Genomic DNA, 17269 nt, shown 5'->3' on the forward strand with positions numbered 1-17269 from the left:
ACTGACACACAGACAGACAGGAGAAGTACAGAAAGATAAACACTTACTCCATGGACACGGCATGCACATCAAGCAAAGACACACACACTTATCTGTTACGCAGACAGATAAGAGAAGCAAGGACAGACACACACTTACTCCATTGACACGGCATGCACATCTCAATAACTCGACAGAGTTTACGTTACTGAAACTCCACCAGGACATCCACACATAACAGTTACACTGACATATAGCAAGGACAGACACACACCCACCCTATGGTCACACAGAGTTCACACCACTCATAAACTCCACACCGATAGGCACACACATTCACAAAGATAAGAGAAGCGAGGACAGACACACCCATCTTTAAGGACACACAATAAAAGCTTGGACCGGCTTTATGCGACTAAAGACAGATAATAAAGAATGGGGAATTAGAAACAAGAACAGACTACAAGTTCTTTACTAATGAGATGAAGACAAACTGATAAGCCTTATGAGCACAGTGAAGTCTTTTATGTACCATCAGAGTATGTATACATATTTACTGATATCTGTTTTCCGGATGAAAATAGACATACGATTCCTCAAGACATGTCTATCCCGGATTCCCCGTTCCTGTCGCATTGCACACCTTACAAGGAACTAAAGATGCGTTCGAGGTAACTGTACTAACAAGTCATCTACATTTTATACAACATTTTAAAAACCTTTTAAACTTGATAACTGTTCAACTAATAAGGACGTTTGTGTCAGAGATCACAATACGTGAAAATACAAGGCGATAATTAACAAGTACTTAGTTAGAAAATAAAAGACTTTATTCGACCATTAGCAACGAAATAAAACTATCAAACAATCAAACATTACAGGGCTTTTGTATTACTAACCAAAAAAAGCTATAAAATAAGAATAGAAATATCGAATATAATGTTAATTATAAGCCATAGTTTTTAATTTTAACTTAATTTTTTAGGTGTTCTCGCATTTTTAAATTGTAAAATAATTTAAAAAAATTTTTTTAAACGAATAAAAGAACAATTGCTTCGGCGTAAATAAGCGATATCTGGGAAGAGATCACTCTGTGATTCAAACTAATCGTACGCATTTTCGGTTGACAAATTACGAGGAAATAGCCAAGTTTAGTATTCATTCATCGTAGACGGTATCTCTGCTTTGTTAATAATGTCTTGGAGTACATGCTGACTAATATTGGGCGTGGAATGTTTTCACTGAAGCATTCTGTTTATCTCAAGCTTAAGTTGAAACCTTTTTTTACCACACACATACACACAAGAGAATGAAAGAAAGACGGATTGAATATATTTACGTTTTTTAAGGGGGTCGCCATAAGGACGGTTTAGAGTTTGTGGTAGTTCACTGCCGTCCATTCATGATCAATGTTATTTGCATCACTAAAAGGCAGTTGATCCGAAGTCTTTTTGACAGAATTGTACGACTTTAGATCTCAGTAAAGATTGGAATGAAAAAGCACAGTCATAAAACGTAGCCAAGAACGTACATATCTGATGAAATCTAGAAGAACAATATAGATAAATGTGTGCTAAAGATTAGAGTACGACACAAAATGGTTCATAAAGTTGGCTAAATGCAAAATTAAGCTTACAAGGCACCGCCTTTCGAGGGACAGTCAAAAAATTTATCTTATTTTTGATCAGTTTCCGCATCAAATGGCACTAAGATGCGCTAAGTTTAAAAGCCAGGATAAATGATAAGAACCGAACGGCTGTTCTTTCATTGCTTCGTGTATTTTCGAGATGCTGTACGAGACGTTCATTTCTCGTGGTACGAAAACTCCAGGTGAAGACCATTCTTCAAATGATTTTCATCCATGTTATTCCTACATACGAGTACAGAATCTTATTCAATTTTTCTTGGAAAATTTAATTAGTTTTGAAAAAGTGAATTCTAAAGCTGTTTCTCACCTCTCAATTAAGAGCTTATAGACTTTAAGTCCCTTATACAACTGACAACTTTGACATCACAACAACTTGTCTAAATCATTCTCTAAGGTAGAGAACCAGTGAAATAGAATTCACTCTTTATAGCTATATATAGTCGTATATTTGGTTTGTTTAATCTTAGTACACGAATGCAGAACACACAGGAAGTAATGTCGATAATAGTTAAATCAATAAAACGAAAACGGATTAGCTTAGATTCTCAAATGAAAACAGTTGAATATCATCAAGTTTATATTTTTACTCAATGTGTGTTTAACATAGGTTTAAGCAAAATTTAAGTAAATATAAAACGATAAAAGTTATATGTACAATGAAAGTTTATACCTTAATTCATGATAAATGAGTTCAATTTTCAAAAGTGTAAAGAACTAACTACAGCGATCAGGAATAAAAGTACGACGTTGGAAACTGCCCTCCCTTCATCATTACATAATAATACGCTATTTAACTTCTTGCTCCAAAATTATCAAATCTAATAAAGTTTAAACATCCAAGACAATAGTTCTCTAAACATGAAAAATAAGTTGATCAAACCAGTAAAAATTATATAAGATTTTAAGAATAAAACAAAAATCAAACATAATTGGATTTAATTTCATATTATATTAATGAGCCAGAGAGTGTAATATGTTTATTTTGACATATTTTCCTCACTTTAAAAATCGTTGCGATAAATTCTTGTGAGATGCTTGGATAAAGATTTGTAGATGGGAAGCAGGGTAGATGGGAAGTGTAACAGTAAAGAAAGCTCTAGAACAGGGCATAAATATAAAATAGTTTAGAAAACTCAGGTTGTGATTAAAATGGAGGGAAACAAAGAATCCCTACCGTGTTAATCAACTAGAAAATAGATCAGTTTGTATCAGCCTTCAAAGAGAATAACATAATCAAAAACGAATATCTTATGCATGATGAGAAGAGCGTATCGAATAGGGACAGATTGGATACAAATGGCTTTTGGACTTAAGGGAACGAAACCCTACACAATTGGACTTTAAGCTCGTCTTCTAATAGTTGAAATAGCTTGAAATAAAACCACTGTTTGACCCTTGAAACAATAAAGAATAAATCTTATATCGTAGTTTTTAATGTTTGTGTCTTTTTGATTCTACTTTGACGGTTCTAGAACTCTTCGAGAGTGACAATGTGTAGAACAGGTGACAATGGAGAATTTTCTATTGTTTTCTCTCAGCTAATGTTGATTATTTCAGGCTTTAAAAAACTATTGTCCGATAATACTCAGTTCTACTTATTACAATACACCTGAGGATATAACAGAGCCAACTGTATTTTATGTCCTTATTGAAATAAAGTATTATTGAAATTATGACGAACAACAGGCCTCGGTAGTAGTGGCTATTCGTGTCAAGTTCTTTCACAAGATTTTCTTTAAAATCTTAATCTGTTTTTTAATCTGTTAATTATTCAAATGTTACTATTCTTTCTCCCTTGGATAGTCTAAGAGATAGTTTAATCTATCCTTTCCTCTCTTTCTCTGTATTTTAGGTTAAATATTAATGTCCACATGCTTTCTATATTGGAGCTGGGTACACAAGAACGGCGAAGGAATTGATTTTATGGTCCCTTATTTCCGGTAACAATGTATAGTCTTTTCTATCAAACAAGAAGAAGAAGAAGAAAAAAAAAATATGATGGGAAAGCTGCACCGGTACTTTACATTATCGTTACTAAAAAAAATCTATTGATTTCAAACTTTTTTTAAATGAAGAAATAGATAAAGAGAGAGATTCGGAGAGGAAACAACAGAACTAGGTGAAGTGTTTTACAAAAACACAAAGACTTATAACGGTTTTTCGGCAACGAACAAAACAGTTCACAAATCCCCATCATCGCCCAGTAGGCGAAATTTGTGAATTATTTATTCCAGGCCAGGGCATTTTATTGACGAAATTAGCTCAGGTTTACTACTGTGCTACGATAAATCTCTTTGGTGCAATCTTGTAATGAACCTAGAGAAAAATGAACAAAGATCGCAGTGGAAATTCCGCGCGGGAGATCGATCAATCTTTATGTTCTTTTCTCAATAAGTATAGATTAAAAGTCGTTCCTTACAAGCGATACACCCTGAGACAGATAATCATTAAGATACATATAAACATCTTGAAACAAAAGTAATATACAGAGTGACAATATTTATGTCGGTTATTGGCGGGCGAAGAGATCAATGAAAGACGACGACACGTGCAAAAGTGTTCTTTTGAAGACCAAGAGATTAAGTGAGAAAAAGATTCAATGAATCATAATACAATCGTAATATAGTAATGAATAATATCAACACCCTTGTGGATGATTGAGAGGAAAAGAAGACATTATAAAGAACAGCCATGTGGGGTTTAATAAGACGACACCTATTCCAGGCGACCCTTAATGAAAGATAGATTGGCGGATTGGAATAAGAGTGAGTAGCTTACTCGGACCCTTAGCAAAACGTCGGCAAACAATGAAAAAGAAAGTTGTTGTCCCGCGCGCTGTCAGCACAAAATAAATGACTTGAGGACGGCATACAGGGACACTACTAAGATCAAAGCCTTTTTATCTTCAGAAGTATTTTTTTCTAAGTCATTGTCAGTTGTCGATAACTGGTGATTGTTTTACTCGTGTGCGTGTGTGTGGGTGCCTTGTTGGCAGCGTGGGATAAAAAACGGACCTCGTCACTGCATACTTTTGTTCTTCAAGTGTAATGTGCTTTGTGTGCTTTTGCTTCTATTGAAATCGTATTTGATTGTTTCTGGATGTAGCAAGATTATTTTGGTAGCAGATGATGGCGGAGGCGTACGCGGAAATCCGAGTTACGGCATGTAACTGTTCACTTTCCTGGAGCGAGAGAAAAATTCTAACTATAAGAATCTGATGGACACACTGTTCCTTGTAATGCTTCCTTTTTATCTGTACTTAATCACTCATTCAGTATTATCATTATAACCATAAACTAAAGACTATGTCAGTGTAACCCAGTTGGCTTAAATCTGGCAGTACTTTAACAAACTGCTTAACAATTCCCGAATAATCTCATAAGCTTATAGATCTATCTATAAACATTCAGTTGAGTAAACGTAACCATTCATTTGACTAGTGAAATTTTAACTTTGGTTTCAACGGATTTTTGGGATATCATAAAGATAAAGATTTGAGATAATCAGCAAAAATGATAGTAGTATTACTATCATCAATAACTGACACTGAAAAATGGCTCTTGGGTTTTAGTCACTTGAACTATCATTATTCATGTTGTTATCAGAAAGAACTTTGACTGTTCAGTATTCTTGATGCGGCTTTCTTTTTTATTTTTTATCCTGTTTATATTTTCAGCCTTCTTCTTCTTCTTCTTCTTCTTCTCTTTCCTTTTCTTCTTCTTCTTCTTCTTCTTTTTCCTTTTTCTTTTCCTTTTCTTTTTCTTTTCCTTCCCCCCTTCTTATAAATTAAACAAAGGCGATACTAAAAGTACTTGATAAAAGTTATTTTATCCTACAAGTTACCCAATTTCTTTTCTCTTCTCGGCTTCGTAGGCCAGCAGCCAGCAAACAGGCCGCGAAATTCCCTACTGTCCCACACTCTTGTCTACTTATTCTCTTACTCTTAAATAACAACAAAAATGTCTTAATGACAAATAACGATTGTGAACTTGTCATTAATCTGCCATTTTAACTAATTAGTAAGCTTGATACTGTAAATGAATGAGTGGTGTCTCATATCCGTTACGTCGCTGGTCAGTTTCTTTAGCCATCAAAAGCGCCAACAAAGATTTGCATTTTAACAAGCAAATTATTGAAGTTTGTTTGCAGTTTTATAAGCAATGCGATTATATTCTCATGAAATATATACACTGTAATAGTGAGTTCAATTTTTAATCTTGGCTCTTCGCCTTAGGGGAAAAACACTCGATACCATCTTCTCCAAAGCAATTTACTCCAAATCGGAAATCCTTTCTTCACCCTTTTTGTAAAAAGACATTGTATAATAACTTCAGCGTGGAACTAACTATGTTTATAAGAACATAATATTTAGTAAACTTGTTCACTCGTTCCGGGCAAATGAAAGTCATTTGACAATTCTACGTCAAATTAACAATGCGACTAGTTTACTATTCGCAGCTGTCAGAGTCCGTTCTTGACTGAGCGAAACACGACGACTGCTTAATTACTCAGTACACATGCCTTAAGCCTGCTCCTATTCCATGGACTGGCTTTTGAGTACTTCATTGACTCGACTAATATATCATTTCTTTGGGAATATGAGCCACGATATTGTTAAGCGTGGAATACTTAGTACAAGAGCATATGGGGCGGCAGTATATCACGCCACATTTAATAAAGCCAGGGCTCTTTCCGACTCAAATTATCGCATATTTCCTGTTCATTTGCACTGATCAATTTAAGCTGAGAAGTACGCTCGTTTTCCAACACCAATCATAAATTTAAGCGGCAAAAATCAATAAATACGGCTTTTTGATTCGCACGATATTGACAGACCGCAAGTATTATATGAATAAGGAAACTAATGTTTGAGTTCGCACACCTTTTTACAATGTAGATGTCTTAATGATGTTAACCATTGGCAAATAAAATTATATTGACTAAAAACAAAATATAGGAAAAGTATGTTTTGGGTATTTTCTTGGAAAAGAGAGACATGAAGTCTAGAGTGTACGTCGAAGAGACGCTCATCAAATAAACTTCTATAACATTGTCTTTTGTCTCCGCGGATATCTGATACTCTCTCACAAAGGACTATTATGTCACGTTTTGTTGGTAGAAATCATTGATATATATAATCAAGTGTAGATGAAAAAAGAAAGATTAAAATTGATATACGGAATACAAAAAGACAGCCAGCTAAAGAAAGAAACATTTTGGTCACATCTGCGCGCGTCGAAACACATTCTAGCATACATTCGTGCTGAATGAAGAAAACGAACCTAATATTCCATCTTTAAATGAATATTGATTTTTTTCGTTAATATAGTTGAGAGATAAACTACATTACCGACAAAATATTCCACAATTCATTTCCGCAGAGTCTACACGTTGCCTAAAGTACTAAAGCTTCTACTGTTTATCTTCTGTTTATCGTCGAAAATTTAGTTAAACGATTCTATCTCCTGTATTTAGCGAGCATTTGGACGTAACACAATGGTGTCCGTATTACACAGTGTTGGTCGCTGTTTTTTGTCTGCCTTCAGTTTACGGTTCATGTTTTGAACAACGGAAATTTGATTTAAGAGTTTTAAATTTGGGTTCGGAATTTAAGGGTTTGGTATTCATTGCCCATTTTCCATTCCATCTTTATTGTTTTGTTTTATCATTACAAGTTTTCTTATCTTAATATATTTCAGAATGGAAGAGGAGGAGGAAGATGATTATTATTGTTATTATTTATTTATTATTATTTATTTTCCCATAAATCATTAAATTTTAGTGACGGAAACAACGCAATGAAAAGGGAAAAACAAAATTCTATGAAGTAGCTTCTTAATTCCCCTCAACCCCCCCCCCCCCCCCCCCCAAACAAAATACTAAAACTTCATATTTTAACGATCCCTCTGATCAAAGTCAGGGCACGGCTAACTCACAAATCGAATTAGAATTTAGCGGTTGTAGGTTTTGTGGAGGGAGGAAAACCCGGGATCCCGAAGAAAACTACCATCGGTTGAATCAAGGGAGAGACCTAACAATTTCTAATCACATGTGATGTCGAGTCCAGGAATTGAACGCGAGACCACAGCACTACCACTACACCACCCTTTGATTCTGAACCCTGCCAACAAGTTTCGTAAATACAAATAGTGTAACTGTTATGTACATATACCAAGAATGCGTACGTGTATAATATTGGCAGACTTGAGAGTACTATAGTCAGTGTTGTATTGACCGGAAGCAAGCATTGGCTGGATCCTCCTTCTTGCGTTCATGACTGGCCAAGATAGGGCGTGTAGGAAAGGTTCCATCTCGCATGTCAATACTTTAATAAAGTCATATCCCATTGTAAACAGGGAAACAAGACCCCAAGTGGACTGAACATTGCAGTATCATGAATCTGTTCAGGCTCTATAGTTAGTCCCATCATATAATTCGCCAACAACCATAGAGACACTACTTACCCAGAACTACCCACATTCCTAGACCCAGGCTCTACTACGGGCACAAAGTGAACAAGAACCAAATCTATGTTCCCAGTCTTAGACCAAATACATCCCTACCCTTATGATTGCACAGAGATCCTAGAGCCATATTCCCAATCACGACCAAACCTTTACTTCTAACTGAGGTACGCTCACGATGGCACATGCATGAACGACTACTGACACATTGACATTCACTCATGTATGTACTCACAAACCTACCACACCAATCCTACAACGTTCAAAAATCAAAAATACAACTAAACTAACACTCACTCAAATGCACATACACACATAAACATACCACTCATGGACTACACTTTGTCCCTACCAATGAAACTGTCAGTCACATCCACACATAAACCACTAACCAAACATTACTGTCAACTACACTCACAACCGCAATAAACTAACCAAAATAATTATATTAAACCCATCTACAGCTATAATTACAACTACTGACACCGACACACTAAACATGCGCCTACACTCGCCTGCTACTACAATCACACACCAACATCTAAGTATAATAATAATGATAAACTTTATTTACTTTTTTACTTTATCTACTTAAAGCTACGTATAAACTCTCTACAAGAGAAGAGGACACCACACAAAACATAGATCTACACTCACAACCACGATCACACACTAACACCTACTTAAAACTACTCTCTCCGCCAGAGGACACAACAAACATGTATCTATACACTTAAAGCCACAAGGACACACTATAACACCTACTTAAAACTACACTCTCCACCAGAGGACATACCAAACATGTATCTACACTTAAAGCCACAACAACACACTATAACACCTACTTAAAACTACACTCTCCGCCAGAGGACACACCAAACATGTATCTACGCTTAAAGCCACAACAACACACTATAACACCTACTTAAAACTACACTCTCCGCCTGAGGACACACCAAACATGTACCTACACTTAAAGCCACAACGACACACTATATCACCTACTGAAAACTACACTCTCCACCACACGACACCTTGACATAAAAACTACTACTCTCTCAAGCACGCGACCCACCAAATATGCGTTTACACTTAAAGCCACAATCACACAACAACACCTTCTAGCAACCTACTAACAATTTCATTTTCAACCACACCCACTCACTAAACATTTGATTGCCCACAACCACAACACATCACAAGTCAAAACCTACACCCACTTCCACACCCCAAAACCAAACTCTATATATTACCCAGAATACACACTTGACAAGTGTGTTTAATGACGTTTCCGCCCACAGAAGCAACAGACAGCTACGGATTCAACAGTTTGGACGTCCAAGCTTGCCATTCTTTAAAAGATGATCTTTCTCAGTTCAGTACTCGACAATCACAGTTTCCCAATGTAACTATAATCGATCGAACCATTGACCCGTAAAGATTCCTGGAAAGGGTTTTGTAGTGTACCGGTTTCCGAGTAATTTTGCTCTTATGTTTGCTCTCATGGGAAAGCCTTGACAAAATATAGTTAGCTGCGTCAATGTCTTTCCATGTAACTCACACCTCATTTTCTTTTGTATTATTCCGTCATAACCTTTGTCTCGTTGCCCCGGCAAAGTCCCTTATCTCGTTACCCAAGGGAATTCCTTGTCTCATGTCCAGGGAAGTCCCTTATCTAGTGTCCCAAGGGTGTCCCTTGTATCTTGTGCCAAAGAAGGCCCATGTACCATGCCCATTATGGACAAGACGTCCCTTGTCTCATATACCAGGGGAGTCCCTTTTCTTTTGTACCAGGGAAGTCCCTCTTCTTGTTAAGTCCCTCAGAACAGGTCCTTGTCTCGTATCCTATGAATCAGCACCATAATTCCACTTCGGGAGCTTTCAAAACTTTCCTTTTTCTGCAAAATGGAAAAGAAAATAAGAACATTCAGGTTCTCATTGATTATTTTTCCAATTAGAATACATTGCAATTGATCATGATGTCAAATAAATCATCCAGAATTTGTTAATCATGCATTTAATATACATTAGAAACATTTCCCGCCTTTTCAAATACTAGTTACGAAGAAAACTTGGATTCGGCCAAATGCATGATTTCGTCACCTACGTTCAGTAATAAACCAAAGCTTATGAAAGATAAGTCAACGAAACTCTCAAAATGTATGAAAGACATTAACCGCGACATTTCATTGCAAAAGCTGTGACAACAAAGCTGCCTTGCCAAAAGAACAATATTTGCTACATTTTTCCCCAGCTGAATTAACACTAAAAGGTTTCTTATTTTCTTGCGGCTTTGATACAACTGTGATCATTCCCAGTTAATGACTGTGGGGTAAGAATGGCTCCTGTCCAGGTTAAAGCAGTTAACCTTCTACAAGCTTTATTTTTAATTATTTTGTTCGATGAGCTTTTTGCCGAGCAAGATCAAAAACTGAGGATTAATGTCTTAAAACCAGGTAAATCTCGATGTTTCTTTTTTCAACCAATAAATACCAAATCACAGACCTCTTTTTTAAGCTTGTGTTCGTGAATCCAAATTTGACTGTCATAAAGCCTAAAAGGACACATTTGAACATCAAGAAACAAATTTTATACTTCAACATGCAAAAAATTAGAACCGTTAGAGAAGAATGGCTGATTGTCTTTTCCACTCCTCCCAATTGTCCTTGCTTTCTTTGCGTTAATTAAGCTTTTTAGTAATTCAGAATATAATAATTTCAAACATGTAGTCAATATTTTAAATTTCTCTTAATAACGCGACAGATATTGATAACAGGATGTCCACTGAACGGTATAGCAATAATACCAACTTTGTATGTAGAGGATAACACTTGACAGTAATTCAACTGATAAACTCGTGGTCCTCTTTCATCTTCTCTAGTTGATTAGGGACGGGACCGCCTTTAACGTGGTCATCCGAGCCACTTGAAGGTCTAACCATTTGTAGATGTACTTAATTACAAATGCAGCACCTTCTCTCCATCTATTTTAATGCCCTGAGTGTTAGTCCAGTCCAGACTATCTTATCGACCAATTGAGCTTGTCGGGCCGAGTGTGGAGGCAATACATTCAAAAAATATCATCCTGTAATGAGAAGTCGGTCGCACTGAGAATTATGTTTGCCAACAGCTATGGGCAATGATGGCTCGATCAGCATAAAACATAAACCCTGTTTTGCATGGTGAACGTGTTTAGTGCCGTGTAATTAAATGCATTTTTTTGCTTCCCCGCAGCAAATCTTGGCTGAGTGGGGTCACCAAATATTAAGGTATCTTTGAGGGTTTTCCTTTGTTCTGTACAGTTTTCCTCAATTCCAAAACTAAGATAGCAAATCAAATTGAACGAACAAACTTCTTAATGGAGGCGTCGTTCACTCGAAGATCTCTTCACTCCCACTTTGGTAAACATTTAACAACGAATACTTGAATACAAACACTCAGTCACGCTATTTTACACTTTAGGGAAACGAAGAACGATAGCAGAAAAACAAATAAACGAGCAAAGAAATAAAAAGACAAAAAAGTGAAAAAGTGAAAGATCGAAATTAATATTATATCGATAAATTAGGAGTTCATGTTTATCGTTTTTTTCCTGCTAAATAAACATTGGAGTTCCTAATGTACAAGTTTCGGTCTAAAAAGCCATGTGTAAATAATGCAATATAGAAAAATTAAAGAAAATTGAAAATTGAAAATGTTTTAACCTGAAATTTAATGCTGATTTCAAAAATGCAAAGAAAAAGGGGATGTCCAGAGCTCGCTTTTGAGATAATCACTCCGGAATGACATGCGTTTGTACGATTTTGGAAGAAAGATAGCGAAAATCAAGCTCTATATAAAGAAAATCATAAAACCGAAACTAAGAAAGAAACATGAGTAATTTTCTCCGAACACGTAACTTACACTATATTTATAAAATACTGATAAAAGTTGTTTCAATAAACTATTGTAGACAATGGAAAAACGTTTTTTGTACAGGTTCTACGGTGTGCAAGTTATCGTAAAAATTGAGCACAAACAAACAGAACGATTTTTTTACATTGTTCTGATAAACAGAATTGTCTTAAACTTTGAAAAATAATGGAATATTACCTGTTATTCTGGAAAATACCAAAAATATAGACTACCGTGCAAAATTTGAGGGTTTTGCCCTCTTGAAGTTAAAAACCTGTATGGTTATTCAATAAAAGCGTAAAGATTATTCATCGGTTTTGAGCGTGCGCACAGAAGTCAGCCACCTTAAACAAAGTTTAAAGAAACTGCGCGCACCGCAAAAAACCCTTTTGCCGCATTGGAATATGCCGATAAGTAACCATACATTTGTTTAAATTTCAGAGTTCAAGAGTGACCCAGAGGGCTTACTTCTTCATAGAGACCAAGCAAACAACTTTCGTGAAAGTCATGGCAGGAGAAGGCGTGATCTGTGGGAGGAATGTTATGATGAAGGATGCTCTAAAGAGGAAGTCGAAGAGGTGGTCAGCGGTCATGCCTTGGTAAGATAAGCCTGACGCAAATAACGTGCACAATTTACCTTTTATTTAGTCTCAGTAGGTAGGCCCTTGTCTCTTGTCAGAAGGAAGGCCTTTGCCTCTTGTTCCAGGGAAAGCCCTTGTCCCTTGTCTCTTGTCTTAAGAATGCTCTTGTTTCTTGTCCCAGGGAAGGCCTTTGCCTCTTGACCCAGGGAAGGCCCTCGTCTCTTGTCCCAAAGAAGGCCCTTGTCTCTTGTCCCAAGAAAGGTCCTTGTCTATTGTCCCAGGAGAGATCTTCAATCTCTACTCAAATATACCCAAAGTATCCCTGCGACTCACATTCGATACACTGATACTTTATTATATTTTTGGCATACAGCATCAGTACTATTACGGATGGCGATGTATGAAACTGTATGGAAGTGACTGGACCTACAGTGGAAACCCTAGTACTCTACAGTGTAGCAATATTCTCAGTAAGTGACCAATAGTAGCGCTCCCAATCACGTGTTAATTCCTTGATCCTTTGAGTAGTGTTTTTGTTTAGCAGTCACTCTTGCATGAGAAGATACATCAGTGGAAAACAAAGAATTTCATTTTGAAGTTCATGATATGTCCCTGGGGACCTCTCGCTCCAGTGCCTCACGGTCGTAAATTTCATCCGAGAAGCACTGGAAAGAGAGAGTCTCTGGAACCCAGGGAAATGACATAAAGTTTGCATGAAGTTTGAAAAACGCTATTAGATCTGCGGTAATAGCGCTGTATGGTAACGTTAACATGTCCAAGATGATCTCACGATATTTGACTGGTTTGTTATTTTGAACTTTCACCCTTCGGTGCCCAATAAGGTTTACACATTTACGCCCAATACGCTTAAGGTTTTGGGTATAAATTTAGAAGTTGCTGGCTTTGTTGTAAAAACATTTCACTGTAACTCAATAATCTTCTTGCAAAACATTCTGGAAGAAAACATTCTGGAAGAAAACAAATAAGATGACAGTTTTTCTCAACTAGCTGAGTGGTGAACGCAGCGCGCAAAGCATGAGTGGACAAAATGACCGTCCCTAAGCATTTTTGGAGCTTAAAAGAACGAAGCAAATGCGGCGCTAAAGTGAAATTGTTTTTATTCTTCCTTTCCATATTTCTGCTTCTTGTGGGCACGTATGTTATATTTTAGCAAAATGAAAACAGAAAAATACGTAAAAGTTTGGTTACAGTAGTCTGTTAATGAGGACCGGCGGCAAAACAGCTAAACGCGCTGTGATTGGCTCAAACAAAATTAACCCGCTCAGCTGGAATATATTTGTGTCATTTCTTTTGTATTTTCCCCTTACATCCATGATAATTTGCAAAGGGGTACTATATCGGCTTATAGAAATATTACTCTGAAAACTCATTTTTCCTCAACTTTCCCTTACAGGGGATGTAAAAGTATGTGTAAATAGTAGAACTGGAGTCGGTAGAAGCCAGTCTCGTAACTGTTATTTCGGAAGCGCAAAGAATGTCTACGCTGTCTACATGGAGAATGGCTGTAATGACGGAAAGATGGGTAACTGGAAACTTACTTTCAATGACCCTTCGAACTCTGTCAGGTGAGCTTATCTGATACTAATTGGTGGGTAGACAGGAACATTGCTTGCGCATGCGCGCATTCGAAATTCCTAACAAAATTACGGCTTCTGTCGGATACCCAGTCTCTAGATTTCCCTGGATTCACATATGACAATAACGGAACGCCAGACAAAATCAAATCTACCGCAAATATATCTGACACTATAATCATCTTTGTTAATCTTAACCAAAAAACATAGACTATGGTCCTTCCATTTGGGTGTTTTTAACAACGTTTTTAAATCTACCCATTTTTCAAAAAGGTCCAATCAGGTCAATTCTAACATAAGACCAAAAAAGGTCAATTCTGTCCAAAACGATACTATAGCCAACGCTTTTGATCGGTTTTGGATGTTTTTCATATCTTTTCAAAATCATGCTTCATTCTTTTAATAGATTTATGTTTGTTTTTTTAACAACTTTTATTTAAAAAAATGCATTTTTGCAACTGGCAAAAACAATAGACTAAAGCCCATGGTTTTGATCGAATTTGGGTGTTTTTCACACCTTTTTTTAAATTATGCATTTTTATGAAATGGTCCGAAATATGTCATTTTTGGCCTAAAAGCATGGACTATAGCCCATGTTTTTGATCGAATTTGGGTGTTTTTCACACCTTTTTATAAATTATGCATTTTTATGAAATGGTCCAAAATAGGTCATTTTTGGCCTAAAAGCATGGACTATAGCCCATGGTTTTGATCGAATTTGGTTGTTTTTCACACCTTTTTATGAATTATGCATTTTTATGAAAAGGTCCAAAATAGGTCATTTTTGGCCAAAAAGCATGGACTATAGCCCATGGTTTTGATCGAATTTGGGTGTTTTTCACACCTTTTTATGAATTATGCATTTTTATGAAAAGGTCCAAAATAGGTCATTTTTGGCCAAAAAGCATGGACTATAGCCCATGGTTTTGATCGAATTTGGGTGTTTTTCACACCTTTTTATAAATTATGCATTTTTATGAAAAGCTCCAAAATAGGTCATTATGGCCAAAAAGCATGGACTATAGCCCATGGTTTTGAAGGATTTTATATGTTTTTCACACCTTTTCGAAAAATATGAATTATTTATGAAACTTTAAAAGTGGATGTTTATGGCCAAAAAGCATGGACTATAGCCCATGCTTTTGATCGAATTTGGGTGTTTTTCACACCTTTTTATAAATTATGCATTTTTATGAAAAGGTCCAAAATAGGTCATTATGGCCAAATTGATCGAATTTGATCGAATTTGATTTGATCCAATTTGATCGAATTTGGGTGTTTTTCACACCTTTTTATAAATTATGCATTTTTATGAAAAGGTCCAAAATAGGTCATTTTTGGCTACAAAGCATGGACTATAGCCCATGGTTTTGATCGAATTTGGGTGTTTTTCACACCTTTTTATAAATTATGCATTTTTATGAAAAGGTCCAAAATAGGTCATTATGGCCAAAAAGCATGGACTATAGCCCATGGTTTTGATCGAATTTGGGTGTTTTTCACACCTTTTTATAAATTATGCATTTTTATGAAAAGGTCCAAAATAGGTCATTATGGCCAAAAAGCATGGACTATAGCCCATGGTTTTGATCGAATTTGGGTGTTTTTCACACCTTTTTATAAATTATGCATTTTTATGAAATGGTCCAAAATAGGTCATTTTTGGCCAAAAAGCATGGACTATAGCCCATGGTTTTGATCGAATTTGGGTGTTTTTCACACCTTTTTATAAATTATGCATTTTTATGAAAAGCTCCAAAATAGGTCATTTTTGGCCAAAAAGCATGGACTATAGCCCATGGTTGTGAACGATTTTATATGTTTTTCACACCTTTTTATAAATTATGCATTTTTATGAAAAGGTCCAAAAAAGGTCATTTTTGGCCAAAAAGCATGGACTATAGCCCATGGTCTTGAGCGAATTTGGGTGTTTTTCACACCTTTTTATAAATTATGCATTTTTAGGAAAAGGTCCAAAATAGGTCATTATGGCCAAAAAGCATGGACTATAGCCCATGGTTTTGAACGATTTTATATGTTTTTCACACCTTTTTATAAATTATGCATTTTTATGAATCTTTGAAAATGGGTGTCTATGGCCAAAAAGCATGGACTATAGCCCATGGTTTTGATCGAATTTGGGTGTTTTTCACACTTTTTTATAAATTATGCATTTTTATGAAAAGGTCCAAAATAGGTCATTATTGCCAAAAAGAATGGACTATAGGCCATGGTTTTGATCGAATTTGGGTGTTTTTGACACTTTTCTTTAAATTATGCATTTTAGTAAAGAGATCGAAAATAGGTAATGTTTTGATTGGTTTTTGGTCTTTTAATGTTTTGCAAAATGTTTTTTATAAATTTATTTTAATCAGACATTCTTAGGTTTTCGAATTAGATATTTACAATTTTATATGTATATGTATATTATCAAAGTTGAATTAACTCCTATTCTGTCTTTCAATTATAGGTATGTCTATAATGTTGGATGTCGCGATAAAGAGAATTTCGCTACCGTCAGAGGAGCTACGATGTACTCAGCTACTTTAGTCGGCGGTGGAGGTGGTGATGGATATATATCAAACTATAAACTCGGATGGTTTGGTTACGACTGTGAGTCACATCCAATCTTCTTGTGCTTCTTCCCCTATACAAAAAAAAAAAAAAAAAAAAAAAAAAAAAAAAAAAGAAAGAAAAAGAAATAAGATCCAATATAAATACTTTTTCAAGAAATAGCATAACTAAGATTGGAAGAAAAACGAACCTCCCCTTTCATGGTCCTAGCGACGGGCCTGTTATTGGAAAGAATGTTTTCCCCCGTTTTAGGACACGTACTTCCATCCCCCGGCAACGATACAGGACGCAAAATGACAATAAAGTGAACACTTCCACAGTTCTTGCAGCGCTTTCAGTAATTGCTGTATTACGGTTAGTCTTATTTTATCGCGAGGTCTTTTAAAAATATACAGAGCATGGAAATAATATAGTCATTCAGAGGGGTAGAAAAGTGTAATCATTTTAGGTTTCAATCCCCAGCAAAGAACTGTGGACATCCTGGAGTACCTGCAAATGGGAATCTGATTGGTAACAACTTCTACGAGACGAGCCA

At 36.0% G+C, this 17269-nt stretch overlaps 1 protein-coding gene and 1 long non-coding RNA gene across 2 annotated transcripts; both read left to right on the forward strand.

Moving 5' to 3' along the window:
* The first annotated feature begins 560 nt into the window (after positions 1-560).
* On the forward strand, positions 561-5063 carry LOC116296773 (uncharacterized). The gene is made up of 2 exons (XR_004197161.2): positions 561-650; positions 3480-5063. It is a non-coding gene; the product is annotated as an uncharacterized LOC116296773 (long non-coding RNA).
* A 5365-nt stretch (positions 5064-10428) lies between these two features.
* Positions 10429-16865, forward strand: LOC148905961 (uncharacterized). The gene is made up of 6 exons (XM_089038941.1): positions 10429-10547; positions 12426-12583; positions 12747-12881; positions 12939-13035; positions 13980-14151; positions 16631-16865. Exons 1-6 carry the CDS (start codon positions 10430-10432, stop codon positions 16863-16865), a joined length of 915 nt encoding a protein of 304 aa, XP_088895067.1. The 5' UTR covers position 10429.
* Positions 16866-17269: the final 404 nt, after the last annotated feature.

The sequence above is a fragment of the Actinia tenebrosa genome, unplaced genomic scaffold (assembly GCF_029948245.1).
Source record: "Actinia tenebrosa isolate PJP-AT-01 unplaced genomic scaffold, QUT_ActTen_1.0 PGA_scaffold6__47_contigs__length_16458017, whole genome shotgun sequence".
In the NCBI taxonomy this organism is placed as follows: Eukaryota; Metazoa; Cnidaria; class Anthozoa; order Actiniaria; family Actiniidae; genus Actinia; species Actinia tenebrosa.